The following is a 22388-nucleotide window of genomic DNA, read 5'->3' on the forward strand; positions in this document are numbered from 1 at the left end:
GGGAGGATTGTGCTGAGCGCATGCTCGGCACAATTTTCCCGCACTTTAAACATGATAATCAAAGATAATAGCGCTGCTTAGATTTGCATGCATTATATTTGATCATCGATGCAGAAAAGCCCTGCGCTGTCCCGGCACTATTTTTAGGGCACTGTTTGGAACAGCGCAGGGCTTTTGATCATCTGGGCCTGAGTGAGGGAAGGGCCGACGAAGCGATTTCTTCTTTACAGCAGCACTGCAGATGGATGGAGCTCGTAGGCAGGTGGGGACCGTGTCGGGGGGGGGGGGGGGTGGCGCCATCTTTGTCTGCAGATGGACGAAGCTCGTAGGCAGGTGGGGACTGTGTCAATGGGATGGCGCTGCGCCGGGGGGGGGGGGGGGGGGTGCCGTGTTGGTCTGCACCTGGGGGGGGGGGGGGTGCAGCGGCAATCCGCCCCAGGTATATCTCAATTCATTTTCAAAAACAGTATTTTACTAACTTTCAACAACCAAAGAATAGTGTTTTTCTGAAATGATCATGATAAGAGAGTTGTTTATCAATACAGTGCGGGTTAAACTCACACCTAAACAAAGTATTTCTGCAGAGGAAAGATAGTAAATGCATGGAACAGTACTCTAGAGGTATGGACAAAAAAAGTATTAGAATATTGGAACCTCAATAATGAGAGAAGCTGAGAGAACAGTTAGGAAATACAGTACTGCAGTAATCGGTAGATAAGCTATAAGGTCCATCTGGTCTGTCTGTCTATCTCTCTCATAAATGTCTCTGCCTAAGTATCACTATCAATGTTGAAACCTGTTAACAATTGTTTCCTTTTCCTACATTTTCTTCAAATCATCTTCTTTCCTGTCACCAAATCCTTCTCTCTCTTCACAGAAGACCTTTTGTTGCAGGCACTACTGAACTCTCGCATGCAGCTGCTATTTACTACCCTGTTTTATTGTGTATGTGTGCTACATTAAGCATTTTTAGCCAACAAAAAGTAATGCTGTAACTTATCTTATCTACTGATTACCCAACAATGAAATACACATGGCTGAGAACACAGCTAATTCTTCTGACATCCAAATCTAAATTTCTGTACCTTTAATTTCTGATCTTTATTACGAAGTTCGTTATCTTTCTCTCGGATAAGTTCCTTGAGTTGCACCACCAGCTGTTCGGTCTGTGCCAGCTGTTCAACCATATCACCCACCGACATAGTGTTTCCTCCATCTTGTGTTCCAGGAACCTACAATATTAGATTCTGAATATAGTATCTCCTGAACAACAAGGAGTACACACAGTGCTAAAATGTATCAGAAAAACCATCTCTACATTCTAGTTTAAACAATTATAACCATCACTTCAGAATAATCAGAATATTCTCCAAAGTCTGAGCGTCCATATTAAAGTAGCTGTATGCTAGATTCTTCAAAAAATGAACTTATTCTCAGTTTATTTAGAGGGTTGTTTGCTAGCACATGTAAGAGGGGCAATTCTAGAACAGGGCACCTGTTAGGAGCCTATTCTATACAGGAACATAGATGTCTACTTTCCTTTATAGAATACTAGGCCTAACCGAATACACATATGCCTAGAAATTAGGTTTCAGCGCTTATGCCAGTCACAGAACTGATGTGTGTAATTTATAATATTTTATAAATGTACACAAATAAGTGTGACTCCTACCCAGGCTCTGCCCTTGTTCACCCACCGTGCAAATATGTAGTAGGTGAGATAGATGCATATTTACAGAACAGCAGAATATCAGCACATACACATGTATATATGTTCATTTATGCTAAACATTTACATTAGTAATGCACACAAATATTAGCACCTATGTTACAGAACTGCCCCCAACTAGGCAATATTTATACAATGGGGCATTACATACACTAGCTCACATTAACTGTTAGTAAATGATCTTCCTTATTTAATTTAGCCTTTAGAGAACATACAAGGCAGATTTAAATACAACAAAATTAAAACAAAGATGCTCAGATAGTAGGGCAGATTCTACAAAGGGCGTCAAAAATATGGGAGCTAAGCGCCAATTCTGTAAGGGCAATTGTGTGCGACACTGCCACTGTAGAACAGGGCTTAAGTTGGCTGTTGCACACATAAGTTACAGAATACTATCACAAGCACAACTGCAGGACACGCCCATGGGCACACCCCCTTACCCTGGATTCTATATACTGTGCCTAGAGATTGGCACCAAACTCGACGTGGCTTCTGTAAGAATGCGTATAATTTAACAAACCTAACAAGGTAATGAGCGCTGATAACAGCACTTAATAATGAGCACTAATTGGCACCGATTAGCATTTAGGCGTACAACTCACTAAGCATATTCTGTAACGATGTCAAACTTCAAAAGTGCACAGGTAAAAGGGGCGTGGTTATGGGTGTTTCGTGGGTGTTCTGAAATTTGCATGCCTAGTTACAGAATATTGCCCAGTGCACCTAAATATAAAATAAGCATATTCTATAATCGGCGCCTAAATCTAGGCACTGATTTCAGAGCCGAACTTTTAGGCGCCATATAATCTACCCCTTAGTGGTTGCATGCTACAGCATTTAGGTGCTATGTTTTCTTTTTATAACAGTGCTCAAGTATAGTTACACGCGTAACTACAAATTAGTGTCAATTAATGCCACTCAAGGGCTATTATTGGTACTCTATATGCCAACTGGCGCCTGATTTAAGAATTAGGTTAGACGTGCAACTGGCTCTATTCTACAATGTGCAAGCCCAAATTTGCACTCCACACGGAAATTTGGGTGCCCAACTTCACAGAATCAGGGGGAGTAGTCTGAAATAAAAAGAAGCAAGCATAAATGAAAGAAAAGAGGATGGGGAGGAACAAAGGGCTGGAGAGGAAAAACAACCATTGTCAATGAGCCCAGTAATGGCCGTCCGAGCTCTATGACTCTTATGTTAGGAATGCCTGGCTGTTTTTAAATCAGATTTGAATGTACATAATAATATATCAGTTCTCAACTCAAGGAAGAGGCCAAATAAGCAAAAAAAAGTGCTATGGACAATGTCCAAATGAATTTTAGGAGGCAGAACTGTTTACAAATAGTTTTCCCCACGAGCCAACTAAATGTGGAAGAAGAGTAAACAACAAGCAGTGGACCTGGTGAGCTAATTTCTTAGGTCTGTTTTGTATTTTGTTTCCAAGTTAAAAAAAAAAAAAAGAAAGCCAAAATAGAAGGGAAAATAAAAAAGCCCAAGAAAATTACATTTCCCTGGCTCTTAAAATGTTGGGATGCTGAGGGGGATTTTGTTCTTGGTGCCCTTATATAAAGGCTTTAGGAGATCTTACCTCTGGTTTTCAATCTAGGGGGTAAAGGGGTGGAGAAGAGGTGGAGCTTGCCTCAAACTTCTGGCTCCCTTTGTTACATCTTTGTTTGAGGCCAGGAACCCCTAGTTGTCTGTTCGTCTGTCCAATTTAGATTGTAAGCTCTGTTGAGCAGGGACTGTCTTTTCATGTTCATTTGTACAGCACTGCGTAAGTCTAGTAGCGCTATAGAAATGTTTAATAGTAGTAAAAAGCATTAATAGCTTTAGGATGCAGCCAAAGGTAGGGTTACCAGATGGCTCCAGGTCACAAAGAACAGATTGAGCCAGTACAGGTTTTGCTTCCATTGGGAGATTCTTCAGTCCAACGTGTATTAGTAGGAGTGTTCTGCACAGAGGAGCTCGTTGTGTGATTTTCCAAGTAGTAGTTTTTCTTGGCATCAAAATGAATCTGAAGGAGAATCAAACTCTCTCTCCATTCTTGCGGCAACACTTGAGTACAATGCTTGAACTCCTTTTGATTGTGGTTGGAACTAGTGTTGTTCAAAGTACTTAAGTAAAAGTATAATGAAAAACACATTTAAAAGATTTTGCTTACTTAAAAGTAAAAAAAGGTTACTGCCTAATATAATATTTTTTTAGTAAAAAGTACCGCAACTACAATGAATGCCAACTATTGACATTTTTATCCAAAGAATTTTATTGCTCTACAATACACTTTGCTTTTCATAAAACAAAATTTTGAAAATGATTGTCATTCATGAAAGTGCGCTTGCGAGTTATTAATACAGCACAGCTAAAAAGGTGTTCCAACAACTGCACTAGCAAGAAGTGGATTGTTCAGGCTGATAAAAAAGTTCCTTCAAATCAGGCCAGGCTACAAAATAATGATGCCTTTTGAAAGAGTCTGCAAGTACTGATCAAGGGAATCTGTCTGTAACACTTGACTTCCTTATACCAAAGTATACTTTATCTTCATTGGTCATTATCAGCTGCATTAGAAGTAGTGCTGTCTAATTCATCACTTGCATCTTCATCTTTATCTTTATCTTCGTTATCGTCAAGCTGTCCAATTATAAAGAAGGCTTTCACAAAGTTGAAATCATTGTCTGTTGTTGTTCTAACAAGTTTTCATCTGATGGCAAACTCTGTTAAATATCTTCAATAATGGATGCAAGAATGTCAAATGTGTGGAAACCTTTCAGTCTTAAGGCCAGACAAGAAGACTTCCTCTCTAAAGACTATCAATCCAGTGGACAGTCAAGCCAATATAAAATTTTCCATTGGATGCCAGCAGTCTGCTGTGGTAGAGACATATCTCTGTTCACCAAGAATTGCAACCAACTTCAGCTTCATCTCCACTTCAAAGTGACCACATTCATCACTGTTCTGTTTAGCTGGAGACCCATAACCAGTTCAACAAACACAGGGAACTCCACTGTACTCATAGGCTGTATTCCCTGAACAGCAACATTTAAGATGAGGTGATCTACTGTTTGTGTGACGAGGTTTGAAATAGCAAACTCCTGTGGCGGGTTTTGCCGTTTCATTTGGTCTACTGGGGAATCATTATTTATGTCTTGCTTTCACTTTTACTTTTTAGTTTTAACTGCAAACATCAGAAGTAACTAGGCAAAAGCAGTAAAAATTGGAGAAATTATTACATCAGTAAAAGTAAAAAATGTTTCCTGTACTTCTTTACAAGTTAAAGTGACAAAACTTTGACTTAAGTACAGTAACTAGTAACATTTACTTAGTTACAACACTGGTTGGGACCCCAGCATACATATGGAATGAGTGTCACAATTCTGGATCTCTGTATTTGCATTTTAAAGAAAATAAAGAAGGAACCAACAAAGACAGTGTTGAACAGTTATTTAGGTAACATTTTACAGGACAGCTTTGTGTCGCATCTGTTTCTCAGAGCAGAAAACAAAAACTGATTTGCTGAGGAGACTGCTATATGTGGGAAGAGCCATGCATGCTCAGAACTTTTCAATAAGTTCTGGGAAGGCAATTCCTTCCATGTGCTGTCACATTATATCACTCACTTATGTGCCTGACTCAATATTGCTCGTCAACAGAAAAAAAGTAGACCTTTCTTCTATATTTTACGTTTTGAATAATGCATTGGTAGAGAAGAATCACTGAAAAAGATGTTAAACAGAGCATCTAGGATTCATTGTTGAGTAAGTACTTACACCTGCTCCAGAGGAAGACTCGTCACCAGAGTACCATTTCCACATGGTGGTACAATGACTAGGGAACAAGACAGACAAACAAACCCACATTATTATGCAATGTGATAGATGTGTCTATGCAGCATCATTTTTTGGATTATTAAAGCAAAAATAAAATATCAGCCTTCAGTTTCTTGATTCTATTACTTTGTTTTTCTTCCTAGCTCTCTTTTCATTTCTTCCTTGTACTCCTTCTTTGATGGAACAGAAGTTGCTGAATCCTGAATCTTTGTCTTCTATTTTTTAATATTTCTTAAGCTTCTCCTTTATACCTACCAGTATGATGCCTCCTGAATAATTTTAATATTGTTCAGCGAAGCAACAACCCAATTTCCAATCAATCAATAACCAAATATTTTTATTTACAAGAACAATGGGAGTAGCTGAGTAGGAGATTTTACAAACTTTAATGGACTAATTTCCTTCGGGAATTACTAAACATTCAAAATGAAAAAGGATATCTTTATGATTACTTTTGTCACATCATCTAATGTCTAACATGTATATATCTGGCCCTCCTCTCCAGTCCTGGATGTTTCAACCAATTAATAAAAGCTTTAACATAGATTTTCAGTTTCAATGAACTTTGCAAAAAAAAAAAAAAACAGTAACTATGAACTATAGTACCAAGTCAAATATCTTAATGATTATATGCTTCATCATGAATGTTTGAAACGAGCTACAACTAATCAAACACTTACAATATTAAATCCAATTCCACCCACCCATTTATCCCCATTATCCACAACCATCATGTTCTACCAAAATATGATGCATGCACAGTGAATTTTGAACGAAAAAATAAGATCCAAGTAATGTAACGCTGAGCGACTCAATGGGATGACCCAATATTCTATGCATTAAAGACTTCAACTAAGCAAATCCAAATAGGAATATAAGACATCTGTACAAAGAAAGTCCTCTTGCATGGCCTATTTATGGTCCCTGAAAAATCTAAATATGTGCAAAAATCTAGTTCTGGCAGATATCTCTGAAATGATCTAGAGAAATTGGAGGCAGTTCAGACAAGGACTACCAATATGGTATACCACCTTGTCTTAAAACCTATGAAATTAGATACGAGGGCCTAAATATGTACAGCCTAAAACAGAAGAAACAGGGGTATATACGATAAAGCTGTTTAAATACATCAAAGGCAATATAAAATACAAACAATAAAGCATCAGTAGAAAGGACATCCTAGAACTAATGGTATGCTCCTCAAAGAGGATCAAATGACTCAGGTGTAACAAAATGTTTCTTTCACAGACAGGGTGTTGGACACAAAGACTAAACTTCCCAGTGGAGGTGGTAGAAAACAAAATAGTAACAATGGCGACTCCTTAGATGCAAGAGTAAAGCCTGGGATTTATTAGGCTCTTTGACATTACCTCAAAAATAGGCAGATAAATATTTCAAACCCTATCTGCCATCATCATGTTCTATGGTTTTATGAAATCATGCCAACCTATATATCTAATCTGCAACCTGAGTAAAAAGTGGTACAGACCAATGCTCACAGGTCAGCTATTTATGTGGCTCAGTAATTTTTCATATTTGTGGTCCCTCATGAGAAAAAAATAAGTGAACAAGCAAAGCTAATATTACGACTCAGTAAAATTACTTCAACATTAAGCCAGATTCTTTTAATTAAAGATTTCCAGAATTTCTTTTGCATTTGTTGCATAAGAAGGGTAAGAAAAATGTTAGAATAGTCCATCTATCCTATGTAATCGCATGCATAAGTTAGAAAATAATATGCATACTTTTCCTTTTAAACTGACCCCCCCCCCCCCCCAAAAAAAAATACAAATATATACACACATGTATATACACATACATACAAGTAGCAGGTATTCTGTTGTGATGAAACTTGGTATAAGTTGCATCTACCACTAGAGCCTGAAGCTCACTGACCCTGCAAGCTGAAATGTCATCAAAAATATGGCCTTTCAAGTACTTCAGATGACAGGAATCAAGTGGATTAAAAGGAGCTTTCATCAGCTGAGTGAGAACGATGTTGAGGTCCCATGACACAGGGGGGAGGTTTGATAGAGGGCTTTGTCACCAGCAAACCTCTCATGAAGCAAACTAGAGGCTGTCCAAAGATGGGCTTACCCTCTACACGTTGATAATGAGCACTAATTGCACTGAGATGAACCCTTACTGAGTTGGTCTTAAGGCCAAACTCGGAAAGGTGTAGAAGGTATTCAAGCAGGGTACGTGTAGGGCAGGAAATGGGATCTAGAACTGTGCCCTCACACCAGATGGAAAGCCTCTTCCATTTGAAGGAGTAACATCTCTTAGTGGAATTTTTCCTGGAAGCCAGTAAGATCTGGAGACACCCTCTGAAAAATGCAAGGAAGCAAATTCTAAGTTTTCAACATCCAGGTCGTGAGGGCCTGAGACTTGAGGTTGGGATGCAGAAGAGATCCCTCATTCTGCGTGATGAGGGTTGGAAAACACTACAATCTCCACGGTTCTTCGGAGGATAACTCCAGAATCAAATCAAATCTTTATACCGCTAATATCCCCTTTCCAGGGTTCAGTGCAATTTAAATTCTAGGTGAGACAAGAGCTGATAACAGTGTGAGGTATGAGAACAATTAGAGACCATTGATGTAATACATGAGAACAAAAACATTATAGGAAAGGATAATGGATAATACTAGAAGGTAGAAGTCAGTGGATTGTTATGAAGTAGTCTTTGAGAAAAGAAAGGATTTTAGCCTCTTCCTGAAGCTAAGGTAACCATTTTCTGTTCTGATGGCAATCGGTAGAGAGTTCCATATTTTAACTCCAAGTACTGGGAATAGAGAGATGAAAATCTTCTGATTTTGAATTGTCTTTTGAAACGGAGACATTGGCATAAGTTATTCTTTCAGTCTTTTAGACTGGGCCAAACAAAGAACTTATACAAATCAAAACAGGAGTCAAGATGGCTTAACCACAGAAGTGGGCAGATGTAGCTGTTTCCTCATCCTTTTAGACTCACTCAAGTACTTATACCCCCCTCCTTTTACAAAGTCGTGCTAGCAGCTGCCGGTGCGGTAATGCCAACACAGCCCATTCAAAGTGAATGGGCTCTGTCGACATTGCTGCACGGCATTGTAAAAGGGGAGCTATTTTGTTTCTGTTTCCCCACACTGTAAAGCTAAAAGCCTCTTCAAATGGCCATGTCTTTATTCCAAATTTAAAAGTTACATCTCAGATGCGTAAGAATAGAAATCCAAAATTAAAGAGCTAGATAGCTGAATACCAAGCATCAAGTACATTCTAGACAGATTTAGGTAAGAAAGGAAAGGTAAGACAACAAATTTGGGAGGACAAAACCTTAAGTGGGCTGGTGAATAAGGGGAAAATTCATCAAGCAGCATTGCCTTAACACAAATTAAGGGAATTAATGTATACTAAAATGCTAAAAGCAGTAGGTATAGAATAGGCTTTTAGCATTTAGAGGGTCTTTTACTAAGCCACAGTAGCGTTTGTGGCATGCACTAAAAATAAGTGTGCGCTAAATGCGAGAGACGCCCATATATTCCTATAGGCATCTCTAGCATTTGCATGCTCTAAAAATGCTACATGGCTTAGTAAAAGACCCCCTTAGTGCGCACTAATTCCTTTAATGTGCATTAAGTCCATAACGCCTCTTGATAAATTTCCCCCTAAGTGATCTAGTAAACATCTGGGTATTTTCTGACCTGGGCCCAAGCAGGTCTAACACCAGTCCTAACCCTTGCTGTATAGCTGGTGAGGATTCCCAGACATCCCCAGCTAAGGACCTCCTCCAAAGGTGGCCAGAACTCCCTTCTACCAAGCTCTGGCAACAGCATCCTTCAGCTATCGACAGCTAAGCCTGTGTGGGGTGCTGGCATCAGTGGCTTAGGGTCATTGCTGCTGCCTGTCAAGCTTGGTAAAAGAGAGTTCTGGCCACCTTCAGAGAAAGTCTTCAGCTGACTGAGCTTGAGGATCCTCATTAGCTAAAGTATTTATATTTTGAGGTAGAGGTAGGGCGAAGCAGAGAAAATGTTGTGCCCACCCACTTTGGGCTCAGGCCCACCCAAAACTGGCTGTCTGGCTATGCCACTGGCATCTAATATAGTCTAGTAAAAGGACCTCTTAAAAATTCAGATAAACTGCACATTCAAATATGTCTAGATGCATGGCACAAAAATTATCTTAAAAACAAGTCAAGAAATGCTATCTTGTTGAAGAGCAGTATAGCAAGCAATCAATAAACAAAACAAACATGATTGGTGAATCAGTTCTAGGGGAGAGAGGGAGGGAGGCTAGGGGAAACTGTAGCATTCCTACACATTTAAAAAACAAAAAACATTTGAGAAAAATTAAGCAAATTACCACCTTTAATCACAGAAATATAGAAAATAGAGATAACGACTATACAGTCTACCCATCCATACAAAATAAGTTCTATTATCTTTTCCTCTTCCTTAGATTCTCTGTGCTTGCCCCAAACTTTCTTGAATTCTGAAACGTGTCTAAAAACCAAACAGATTTATTATAAACATCTACGCTATGAACGTTATTCTCCAGAAACAACGAATGGGGATAACTATCAGAGTATCAAACCATTGTCAGAAAAATAATCTGTAGTGCACACTACAGATGAATTACTCGGGGGCTCACTTTCAAAACACTTAGACACAGTGGTGTGCTGGAGCCGGCTCGCAAAAGCCGGTTGTTAACTTTGCTCGGCTCTTGCGAGCCAGTTGTTGAAACGCGCGAGCCGGCTCTCCTCCCTCCCTCCCTACAGATCCGGTCCCTCACGTCACCGACCTGACTCTTCGAATTCTTCGGGGCAGGCAGTCTTGCCTGCCCGCTGCCAGCGCTGACTCTCCCCTGCTGGCGCTGCCGGTTCGCGCTTTAAAAATGGCCGCCGAGACTTCCAGAGGCGGCCTCACAAGTCTTCTGCTGAAGTCTCGGCGGCCATTTTGAAGCGCGAACCAGCAGCGCCAGCGGGGGGAAGTCAGCGCTGGCAGCGGGCAGGCAAGACTGCCTGCCCCGAAGAATTCAGAATCAGGTCAGGTCGGTGACGTGAGGGACCGGATCCGGAGAGAGAGAGGGAGGGAGGGAGGAAGGAGAATTCACGAACAACTCGGGAGGGGGTGGCAGGGGAGAGAAGGGAGTCGCTGGGCATTTGTGGATGGAAGGGAGAGAAGGGTCGCTGGGTATGGGTGCATGCAGGGCAGGGGAGAGGAGGGTCACTGCTGGACATGGGTGCATGCAGGGCAGGGGAGAGAAGGGTCACTGCTGGACATGGGTGGATGGAGGGCAGGGGAAAGGAGGGTCGCTGGGTATGGGTGCATGCAGGGCAGGGGAGAGGAGGGTCGCTGGGCATGGGTGCATGCAGGGCAGGGGAGAGGAGGGTCGCTGGGCATGGGTGCATGCAGGGCAGGGGAGAGGAAGGTCACTGGGTATGGGTGCATGGAGGGCAGGGGAGAGGAGGGTCGCTGGGTGCATGCAGGGGGAGAGAAGGCCCCCTCCCTGCCCATCTTCAAATCCTTACTCAAACCCCACCTCTTCAATGTCACCTTCGACACCTAACCACTTTACCTCTATTCAGGAAATCTAGACTGCCCCAACTTGACATTTCGTCCTTTAGATTGTAAGCTCCTTTGAGCAGGGACTGTCCTTCTTTGTTAAACTGTACAGCGCTGCTTAACCCTAGTAGCGCTCTAGAAATGTTAAGTAGTAGTACATGGGTGGATGGAGGGCAGGGGAGAGGAGGGGAGAGAGAAGAAATGCTGGACATGGATGGAGGGGAGGGAAGAATAAGGAAGGAGATGAGATGAAGGAAAAGGAAGAGAAAAACTGCATATGGATGAAGAAAATAGGCAGAAGCTGAAGGCCAGAAATGAAGAAGAAAGGAGGAAAGGAAAGAAATAAATGGAAAGGAAGCCCTGGAAACGGAGTTAAGAGGACAGATAGCAGCAGAATTGGATACTGGGCCAGCATGAGCAGAAAAACAGTCACCAGACAATAAAGGTAGAAAAAAATCATTTTATTTTCATTACTAGTAAGAAAGGCCCGTTTCTGGGAGAGATGAAACGGGCGCTAGCAAGGTTTTGGGGCAGGGGGAGATGGGGTTTGCATCCTGTAGAGGCATGTTCAGCAAGCCAGCTGTCCCTGAAGCACCCTGCAGGCACGGGGAGATAGCGTTTGGAGCCTCGCGACCGGCCGTCAGCGAGGCAGTTGTCCCCGAACCCCCCCCCCCCCAGGCCGTCATGGAGGCAGCTGTCCCCCCACCCCCCTCGAGGCACCTGCAAGTTCCGTGATGGTGTTTCTGTCGAGATGGCGCGTTACTTTTGTGCAGTGTGGGGCGCCGAAGAGCACATTTGTCTCCTGCAGTGTGTTCCGCCCTGACGTTGTGATGCAAGGGTGGGGCATACGGCGCTTCACAGTTCAGACTTCCGATTTGCAGATCGCGTTTGTCTCCTGCAGTGTGGTCCGCCCTCGTCATGACGTTGTGACGCAATGGCGTGACATATGGCGCTTCAGAGTTCAGACTTCCGATTTGCAGGCATGGGCAAACAGGATATCTCTGGCGCCTCACTGTTCCAGTTTAGAGGGGCTTTTGAGGCTTCATTTAGAACGTTGGGGTTGCGAATTATATCCAGAAGGGGCGTGGCTGAGGGCGGGTCCTGAGTGACAGTGAGTGTGGTGCATGAGTGAGAGTGAGTGTTGCTGGCAGCCTAGCCTTCAGTGTTTCCCTCCCACAGAATGAGCTTCAGAATGTTCCAGGTGAGAATTATTATATAGGATAGTGTTTGGAATATGTACACTTTGAGAATCAGGTGCTCAACATTAAAAGTTTATATTTATTTACTTATTTATGGCATTTTATCGCACATTAAAAGTTTATATTTATTTACTTATTTATGGCATTTTATCGCACATTAAACATTTATATTTATTTACTTATTTATGGCATTTTATCGCACATTAAACATGAATTAGATTGGAACCTGGGATCATTTAATTTTTTTTCCTGGATTAATGCATTGCCCCCCCAGGCTCTCTCCCCGGCTATAGCCAGCTCTGCAATTTTTTTTTTTGGGGGGGGGCGCAGAGGGGGTCCGGGGAGCGAGCCTGTTGTTAAACATTTACCAGCACACCACTGCTTAGACATACAAAGTTCCATAGATTGCTATGTAACTTTATAAGTCTAAGTGCTTTCAAACTATGCCAGTTTGTCATGTAACACGTCATTTCTCACACTTTTCCTCCCACACCTAAATGGAAAACTGGAATAATGCCCTTCCTGCCACATTGATCCTACCTAACCACTATATAAACGTGGGGCATATACCACACACTAGAAGATGCCGAAGCTTTAATTTCTTTGTGGGCAAAAAAATAATATAATAATTCTTAATAAATCAGTTCTTGAAAAGGAACCTGACAGGTTCAAAAAGACTAAGGAGACAAAGAATAGCCATGCAAAATCAAATATAAACAAACCGCAATCTGGAATGAATGCAAATTACAGCATTAAGAAATCTACTTCCTAAAATAGAAAAACAAATATGGCAGTCGAGTATCTATAGAGCTCTTCGGAAGAAGATCTACTATTAAGCCCAAGGTATATTAGGAAAGAAGACTCCTGAAAGAGAGAGAGAAAAAAAACCTTACGGACACAGTACATTCTTGTCAAGACAGATGTATTTTTACTTGCCCAACTGCAGGCTGGGCCGATCTCGAGCACCGTCCTCAGTCTTCCTCCTCACACACCTGAGCTGCTCTGCTGGGGGAAAAGCCCGATATTCTCCGTCAGTTCTTCATGAAAAAGCCGCCGCCGCTTTTCTTTATTTGTTGCTGTTATTTCTATTTTATACCCCCCTCCCCTATCTTGGCTCAGGCTGCTTTCTACACCGGGTGGGAGAGGGGTATCACCCAGCGGACATTTTTGTCAGGTGTTTATGGGAACAGCTGAGACTGAGAGCAGGGGAGGAGGGGAGAACTACAAGCGACGCTTGGCGTGAGCACGCATCCAAACGCGCAAGAGAACGGCTTGCCCCGCCCCTTCCGGGTTCGGGCTTGCTGACAGGCGCACCGCGCGGAGTGGGCGTGGTTCTTCTCAAGGAGGTTGAAGAAAACATGAGACGGCGGCGGCGTGTGTTGTCTATGTAGTCCATTACGGGCTGAAGCCAGTAGGCAGGCAGAGCTTTCTGCCTTTTTAGTTCACCCAAAACAATAGCAAACGCTATTGAAACCAAAAGCAAAAGATTATTAGAAATACGGACTGCTTATGAGTGGTCAATCAGTAAAAAAAAAAAAGTATAAACCTGATCCAGTTGGATTAGCAATGCCTTAAAAGGTGGAGGACAATTTTTTTTTCTTTTTTACTTATTTGACAGCTTTTAAATGTATTTGAAAGCTTCCCATGTGTAAATATAAATATCGTGAAATAAACATTTAATATTCTTAAAACAGCTTAAAAATTTATTGCAGCGAGTGCGAGAGGGTCACATTTCAGTGAGGGTTTCCTGGTTCATCTTAAATGTTGTTGTAATCTGCATTGAGAAGCCAAGATGGAATAGAATAGACTGCCATTAAATGGAAGTAAAATTACATTCTCCTTTCATTGGGGCACATAGAATCACATCTTCACTTCATCTGTTATGTAGAAGTTTACATTTTAGATATACAACTGGATTATTCTGTTTTTAGGCATATTTCAGGGACAAGTGGTTTTATTACTACTACTACTTAACATTTCTAGAGCGCTACTAGGGTTACGCAGCGCTGTACAATTTAACAAAGAGAGACAGTCCCTGCTCAAAGAGCTTACAATCTAATAGACAAGTGAACGGTCTATTTATAAGACAAAATAAACGTAAATATTTTGTTTCATGCAGATGTCTTTTGTTTAAACATAACTAAATGGGCTATAAGCCTCTAACACAGTCAATTGGTTTTCTTATATTTTATTCTTATGTTTCAACAATTTTTTATTGATGATGTCACATGGTATACAAGTCCATCTCAGTCAATATAAATCGTATAACAGCGAAGTCTAGTACATATTACTAAACCTGAAATGTCCATCACCAATGTTTTCCAAACTTTTCAACCTATCCCTTCCTTCTTGTCTTCTCCTATATCTATAATGTGTACATGTATAATTACTGTGCAGTTGCATAACTATTAACAATAAACTTTTATATGAAACTCCAATATTTATAACTCATGTTTTACTCAGTGTATTATCCCAACAATATTTACTGGTGGGTCCTTTTAATGTGCTCCTTCAAAGGATTGTTCTCCTATCTAATAATACACATGTCCCTCTATTGTGCATTGAACATTACCCTTACCACTCCTATACCCCCCTCCCCCCCAACCTCCCTCCCCCTCTACTCGCTTAAAATGTTCTCTAAACATCATGGTTAGTTACCTCTACCTCTGCACATGCTATTCCTACCAGAGTGTAAAATATTGGTCTTCTTTTGGCACTGTGCTCCTCTTATAATAGGGGCAGGTTATTGAGCACTGCGCTTCTCGCTTTATGTGAGATACTGTGTAAATATCTGTTCCAATTTGAAATAAAGGCTTTTCTTTTCTTTGGGATGCCACGTGCCGCTCTAGCCTCCCATAACATCAACTCATGAAATTTATTCCTCCTAATCTAATATTTTATTCTTATATTTGACTTATACTGTGCCAAAACTGAAAACTCTTATCTCTTCTATCTGGTCAATAATAAAAGGAGCTCATTCTGAACACTACCTACCTTGCAAGGTTGTTTTCTGACTGAGGAATTGTGATATTTAATTAATAAGTAAGTGTATGTTTGTGTCCCTAGTCTTGCATCCAAGGGTTATATAATGGAATGGAGGAGTAGCCTAGTGGTTAGCATGATAGACCTTGGTCCAGGGGAACTGGGTTTAATTCCCACCACAACCCCCTGTGACCTTGGGCAAGCCACCCAACCCCCCATTACCCTGGGTACAAATAAGTACATGTAAACCACCTTGAATGTAGTTGCAAAAACCACAGAAAGGAAGTACATCAAATCCCATTTTACTCCCTCTCTCCTTCAAGCATGGCCTAGCAAACAGGGCCACTTGCTTTCATTAGCAATGTCTTAAAATGTGGAGGATAAAGGGGGTTTTGTTTTACATTTTCTCTCATGTTATCCCAAACAAACTCAGTTTCAGTGTGGCTTACATTTGAAATACAGTGAGTGTAGAGAAAATATTCTGTTAATATAGGGTTAATCATCTTACAATCCTACTGTATATAATAAAACTCACCCTCAACGTTCTGAGGACACTGACGTCAGTGTCACTTCCTTCGGGTTCGAAGGGTTCGTGGTGGTGAAGCCACCGAAATCACTGTCTCTGGGCCCCTGCCCTTGCGTCAAACGTGATGACATCGAGGGCGGAGCAATGGTGTCAGTGGCTTCACGACTCAGGAGATGAAAGTGGCGTGCGTTGAGGTGCGGAGCAATGGCGGTCAGTGGCTTCACAACGCCGAAGGGGTGGATAGGGAGGGGTGGGTTCGAGAGGAAAACCTTGCTAGCGCCCGTTTCATTTGCTCCAGAAACGGACATGTTTTACTAGTTACTAAATAAATGTAGATTCTAAAAAGAGGAACAGTTCAGCTCTGACCTTGTACATTACAAGTAGAACTGAATGTTCTTAGATATGCTTTTTGGCCAGCTAGTTTACTAACAGTCTAGAACTGTAACATGTTTGAAATGTATTTGTGATTACAGATACGCAGACACCATCCTGCTTATTTTTGAAGGAGAAGGGCGCCCATCTTCCAACACAAATTGGGAGATGGGTGTCCTTCTCCTAAGGTCGCCCAATCCGGCATAATTGAAAGCTGATTTGGGGCGTCCTCAACTGCTTTCTGTTGCTGGGATGACCAAAGTTCAAGGGGGTGTGTTGGCAGTGTACAGAAGGCGGGATGGGGTGTGGTTAACAGATGGGCGTCCTTGCCATCTGGATTTGCAGACTAGTGCTCAAACCACTAGGCCACTCTTAAAATTTGGCCATCCCTGTGGGGGGGGGGGGGGCAGTATGCAGGTCCCTGGGGGGGAGGTATGTGTGTCTCAGCGGAGGCATAACGAAGATGTGGACGTCCTTCTTTCAAACATTTTGAATGTCCTCAACTGCCCCCCACAGGGATGGCCACATTTCAAGGGAGTGAAGTGGAGTGGAGGAGTGGTAGAGTGGCCTAGTGGTTAGAGCACTGGTCTTGCAATCTAGAGGTGGCCAGTTCAAGTCCCACTGCTGCTACTTGTCATCCAAAATCCAAATAAATAAAGGGGGTGTTGGAGGCATACAGGCATGGATGTCCTTCTCACAATCATTCACATTTTGGACATCACTTCCCCTCCTTAGGAAGGAAATCGTGTGCAAATGAGCTAACAGCTCATTTGCATGCAATTTCCTTCATGCATGCCCGTTCCTTTCCAGATCGGTAAGGGAAGGGCTTTTTCCATTCAGTTAGTGGGACCAGTGCACTACAAATGCTGGCTCCTCCCACAACCAAATGGCTTGGATTTGGTCGTTTCTGAAATGGGCATCCTCACTTTCCATTATCGCCGAAAACTGGGAACGACCATCTCTAAAGTCAATCTACATTTCATGATTTGGGCATTCCCGACAGTATTATCAAAACGAAAGATGGACGTACATCTTGTTTCGATAATAAGGGTTGCCCCGCCCCTTTACAGGACCGTCCTTAGAGATGGGCGCCCTTAGAGATGGGCACCCCAGTTCAATTATCCCCCTCCATGTCTCCTTTGTGAACCTGCACGTAGACAGTGTAGGGAAAACGTTTATAAGAGCAGAGGGGGGAGGGGGAGTTGAGTCAGACAACCTCCTGACTGATGTTGGATTTTTGTCTCCTTGCAAGAAATAAACCTGTTTGTTTTTAAGCCTGTTTGATCTCTTGGGATTTGTGAGTATATTTGTTAATTCTTTTAACAGTGAGACAGAATAACAGAATTCACTTATATCATGGGAGCAAGTACATGGATATGTCTGAAACATTTAACAAAGATGAGATTACCATATATACCCAGCTGGGCATTTAAAAGTCTGTAATTATGCCACATGTTCAAAGAAATCGTAGCCATAAGTATAGACAGTTATTCAAATATTATCACATGCATACACCAGAACAGGCATCGATACACGCATTGCAAAAGTAAACAACTTAAGTTCATCCAAAATGTAATTTGTATTTTCTCATTTCTATCTTCCAAAATTGCAGACAGCAGATGTACAGATCAGTAGGACCCAAAGCAGTCCAAAACAAGTTAAAGTAAAACAAACAAACAACAACAACACAGTTTATACCTAATTGTTCATTCACCCTTAGGATTCACCTTTGGGTTTAAAAAGCAAAACTATGTGCATGTACGGACTGGATAAATGAATGAAAACAGTTAACAGCAAATGCGCTTAATATGTAATACTTGGTATCAATAATGAAACAGTGATGTAATATTCACATAGCAAGCAGCCTGAGCCAACAGATTTATTTTCCATTGAACATAATTAACTTTGTATGAACTTGGCTGCTAATAGTGTGTTGAAATGGACAATGTTGACACATTTAGACTGCTTCTGGACAGAACTTCTGCATGAAGGAAGCCCCTATCTCAGTATTTATTTATTTATTTATTTGTTTGTTTGTTACATTTGTATCCCACCGTTTCCCACTTATTAGTAGGCTCAAAGTGTCTTACATAGTTCCAGAGAGGTGGTTACAGACTCCGGTGTGAACAAATACAGTATAGGGGTACTATTACAGTGACAAATACAGTAAAGAAGTATCGGTAAATAGGTTGGGGTGATACAGACAAAATGTTAGGGTGTGGTCATACATTGGGGTTGAAAATTGTACGTTTCCTGATTAAAATGCCATATTTAATTATTCAGTATTTATGTCAGATATTGTGGGGTATGCGTTCTTGAACAGGTGAGTTTTTATTATTTTCAGAATTCTAGATGATTATTTGTAGATTTCAGGCATTTTGGTAGAGAATTCCAGAGCTGTGTGCGTATGTTGATTTATACTTCAGGCTTTTACAACTTGGGAAGTGAAAAGTACGTCTGGCTGTTTCAATTGTGTTTCTAATTGGTAAGTCAATTAGTTCAAACATAGCTCGGAGCTAGACCATGTATTATTCTGTGAACAAAGATACAAATCTTGAAAGTGATATGTTCCTTGATTGGTAGCCTGTGTAGTTTTTCACGGAGGAGTTTTGCACTTTCAAATTTAGATTTTCCATAGATAAGCCTGGCTGCCATATTCTGAGCAGTCTGTAGTTTCCTTAGGATTTGTTCCCTGCAACCTGCATATACTCCATTGCAGTAATCGACATGTGTTAAATACCATTGTTTGAATCATGTTGCGAAAAGTTTCCCATTTGAGTTTCCACATTGTGTGGAACATTTTCTTTGTAATGGTGGTGGCTTGGTTCTTTAGCATTAGGTTGCTGTCAATAATAATGCCAAGGATGTTCAGGTTATCTGAGATTGGAAATAGTGTGTTCCGGGGTATGTATGGCTGTGGGGTAGTTTGTAAAATGTTGAGATGAAAGAATAAGGCAGTGTGTGTTTTTTTCTTTATTGAGTTTTAGTTTGAATGTCATAGCCCAGCTATCCATTAGGCTTCGGCTGTTTTGTATTACATTGGTAATTTTTGAAAGGTATGTATATTGTGACATCATCCGCATATACACATCTGTGAAATAGTAGTAATTAAAAAAAGCCATGGCATTTTGTTTTATAATATACCACTGCATTCCACAAAACAAAAAGGCGCAAGTTCCCACATGCCATCTTTTTCTTTTGACTAGGCACAGGAGAAAAAGATGTTAAATGTTCCCAGGTCTCAATCTAATGAATATCTTTTTGTTTTTAATACTACTTATAAATAGTAAGTTTGATTGTTAAGCACCTGATTCTCATAACATGATGTTGTAGAAAATGTCTGTTTTGGTGGCCATTTACTAGGCACGAATACAGGGAATGACTATAGCCAGCCCCTCCAAATGGCACAATGATTTAAAAGGTAGAACAAATTAGTACTCCAACCAATGAAACCAACACCAAAATATAAGTGAGATTAAATAAAAATGCTATCAACAACAATAAAGAACGACAAAGAGGATGCAGCAGCTTATGGATTTGCTTGCTTTGTTTTGAGTGTACTAGATGACGACTGCGCGCGGGGATGGGAAACAGCGACTAAGCAAATTGGCTTCAACGTTTTGACGTCAGCCCGACTCCTGCTTTTCTTCAGCCTCCTTGGTTCTTCTGCTGTGTTCATGCCAGGGAAGGAATGCGCTGCAGAGGAGTTTGAACCAGAGTTTGGCGGGAAGGTGGAGCCGCTGGTGGTCGGGTCGGTCTCCCAGCAGCCACTGCGGGGGCGGTAAAGTATGGCGGCCGCAGCGGTGATGGAGCGCAGCTTCGTGGAACTGAACGCGGCTAAGCGCGAAGCGCGCCGCAGGTTCCGGGATTTCAGCATCAGCTCAGGTGCGATGATCTAGGCTCTCCTTGTCTGTTCCCCCACTCCTTTATGCGAGGTGGGACTCGTAGGGGGCCTGTGAACCAGCTTTGGCCTCAGTCTTGCATCTCTGCCCTAGATAGGGAAGATAGTGCTCGTGGGCTGGGAGTTCTCAGGTGCTAGTCTCAGCAGACTGCTGTCCGCTCTGAATGGTTATTCTAATCTAGACGAAGGTTTCCCTATAAAAAAATAAGTTTCCTTTTTATTTTTGTTCTGCCGTGAGTTATTTGTAAATAGACTAACTGCACGGTTCAGATTTTGTAATATGATCTCTAGCAAGCTGGATCAGCTGAGCGACCTAATGATTGTATATTTAATATATTTCCAGCTAGATTTACGTGACTCTTTGGTATGACAGAGTCATCTTTGCATTGTGCTCTTGGTAAATGTATACTGTTAAGCAAGTTCAAGAGATCTGTCCGTTTTCTGGGTGTTGTATATGCTAAGTTTAAGGAGGAACGTTACCTTCCTGCACACCTTGTGCATGTAGCAACCCTCGGTATGGGCTCCAGACCGGTATGCAAGTGTGTTACAATTACAATTTTATTGAAATTAAATATACCATCTAGCTTTCGCGGTTCTGGAAATTGTCAGTGATGATCTTGAACTGCTTGAAGAGTCAGTGTTTGCTTTTCTGCTAGTCTTTGAACGAACAGTGTCCATCAAAAGTTAACAGTTGTTGTAGGACGTCGTGTTGTCATGGGTTGAAAACTGAAGTAATACAATTTGCACCGAATATTGTAATTACTCATTTAGTACCAAATGAGATCATATGGTACCGTTAGTTTTTCTAATGTAACTATAGCAACGAAATGACATAATGAGACCATGGTTTTTCATGTGATGCATGGAAATCTTATGTGATGAGCAAAGGGGAGTAGACCTAAGAGTCATGTAAGCAATGCACTCACTATTATTTGTGTGAATGTTTCAAGAGCTCCCTTATTCCTCCAAGCCCCATCTCCAGTGGTTACCTTTATCCATCCTAGTATTTTGGCTTTATATATGATCTAATGTATTCTGAGTTAATAAATGGCAAGATAGTTTTGTGATCAGTAACATCATGTTTGTAGTCATCCCTGTATCATCATCAAAAAAAATGGAACATATTTTAGTTTAATACCAGCAAATGTTATGCTAATGTAAGGAAATTGTACATGCTTTAGGTACAAACTGTTTCTGTTGAAGAACACGTAATTTTGTGCCCTGAATTCACTGTGCACTCCTTAAAATGGGATTGTTTATAATGTGGTCAAGGGTTGAAATTTTTGTTGTTTTGTACACCCAGTATATTGTGGATTTGCTTATAATGCAGCCAAATATTTTGGACTCAAATGTCAATGTTTTATTGGGTCTACAGAGCACTGTATCTGAATAACATTTAATGTATTTCCCTGGTGTTATAGGCTTTGTTTGTATACTCTTACTTTGTTATAATTTACATGTAGCAGTGCATGATCTGTACATTTGGTATATAACACTAGCTGTTTCAGTAATGAGTGCTAGAGCTGTACCAAATAGCATATTTTACTATTCATCTGAATAACAAAGAATAAATATTATTCTGCCAAATACGAATAATGGGCATTGAGCTTAAACATAAACAATAAAAGAAGCAACATGAAATTGGCGATCAAGTGTTTATTTCAGTAGGATTTAGCACAGTGAAGTGACTTCTCCAAATTATGTAAGAAATATGCCTCAACTTATCGTACATTAGATCCTTGTTCTCCATATTTATTTGATGGAGATGGCACCATCATTGTTTCAGGTTGGACTATTCTCTTAGATTAATTTACAATTATCTTTGAGTAAGTTCCCTGATAATCTTGGGGAAATAATTGTAACCCCTATCTTAAAAGATTTAAAACAATCAACACCGTAAGTATTGGCCTGTTGCCTCAATTCCGTTGCTTTATAAAGTTGTTAGAAGGATTTGTTACAATGCAATTGTCACAGTATTTGAAGCAATATGATATTCTTCTTTCATTTTAGGCTTTCAAGCCTATTACAGTACAGAAACAGTGGTAAGCTCTTTGTTAGACAAAGTAAGGTCACTACTGAGTGAAGGAAAAAGTGCACTACTGCTTCAATTTGATTTGTCATCTGTTTTTGGTGGACCATTCTCTCCTCTTGCAGAATGTAGGTGCATTGGGAATAACTGAAAATGTCCAGAAGTGGTTTGATAGTTTCTTAACTAAATGATTTTATAGGGTTAAATGGAATGATGGATTATCCCAGCAATGGAGCAATCTCTGTGGCGTACCGCAGGGATCTCCTCTTTCTCCTGTGTTATTTA

The 22388-nt window shown here is 41.0% G+C and overlaps 2 protein-coding genes across 4 annotated transcripts in view; one reads left to right on the forward strand and one right to left on the reverse strand.

The window, feature by feature from the left end:
- The window catches only part of LOC115468775 (golgin subfamily B member 1-like), a 133054-nt gene extending 119576 nt beyond the window's left edge, over positions 1 to 13478 (reverse strand). Inside the window, exons 1-3 of one of the 3 annotated variants that reach the window (XM_030200754.1) lie at positions 13286 to 13478; positions 5495 to 5552; positions 1086 to 1232 (exon numbers count right to left, since the gene is read on the reverse strand). In XM_030200754.1, the coding sequence (XP_030056614.1) occupies positions 1086 to 1232; positions 5495 to 5539 (192 nt within the window). In that variant the 5' untranslated portion in view covers positions 5540 to 5552; positions 13286 to 13478. Of the gene's footprint in view, positions 1 to 1085; positions 1233 to 5494; positions 5553 to 13186 lie in introns of all 3 variants that reach the window. The other 2 variants (XM_030200751.1, XM_030200753.1) reach the window with 2 other exon arrangements.
- A 6392-nt stretch (positions 13479 to 19870) lies between these two features.
- The window catches only part of NUP160 (nucleoporin 160), a 121787-nt gene continuing 119269 nt past the window's right edge, over positions 19871 to 22388 (forward strand). The window contains exon 1 of the mRNA XM_030200755.1: positions 19871 to 20058. Coding sequence (XP_030056615.1) covers positions 19962 to 20058 — 97 coding nt within the window. The 5' untranslated portion in view covers positions 19871 to 19961. The remainder of the gene's footprint in view (positions 20059 to 22388) is intronic.

The sequence above is a fragment of the Microcaecilia unicolor genome, chromosome 4, assembly GCF_901765095.1.
Source record: "Microcaecilia unicolor chromosome 4, aMicUni1.1, whole genome shotgun sequence".
NCBI classification, from domain to species: domain Eukaryota; kingdom Metazoa; phylum Chordata; class Amphibia; order Gymnophiona; family Siphonopidae; genus Microcaecilia; species Microcaecilia unicolor.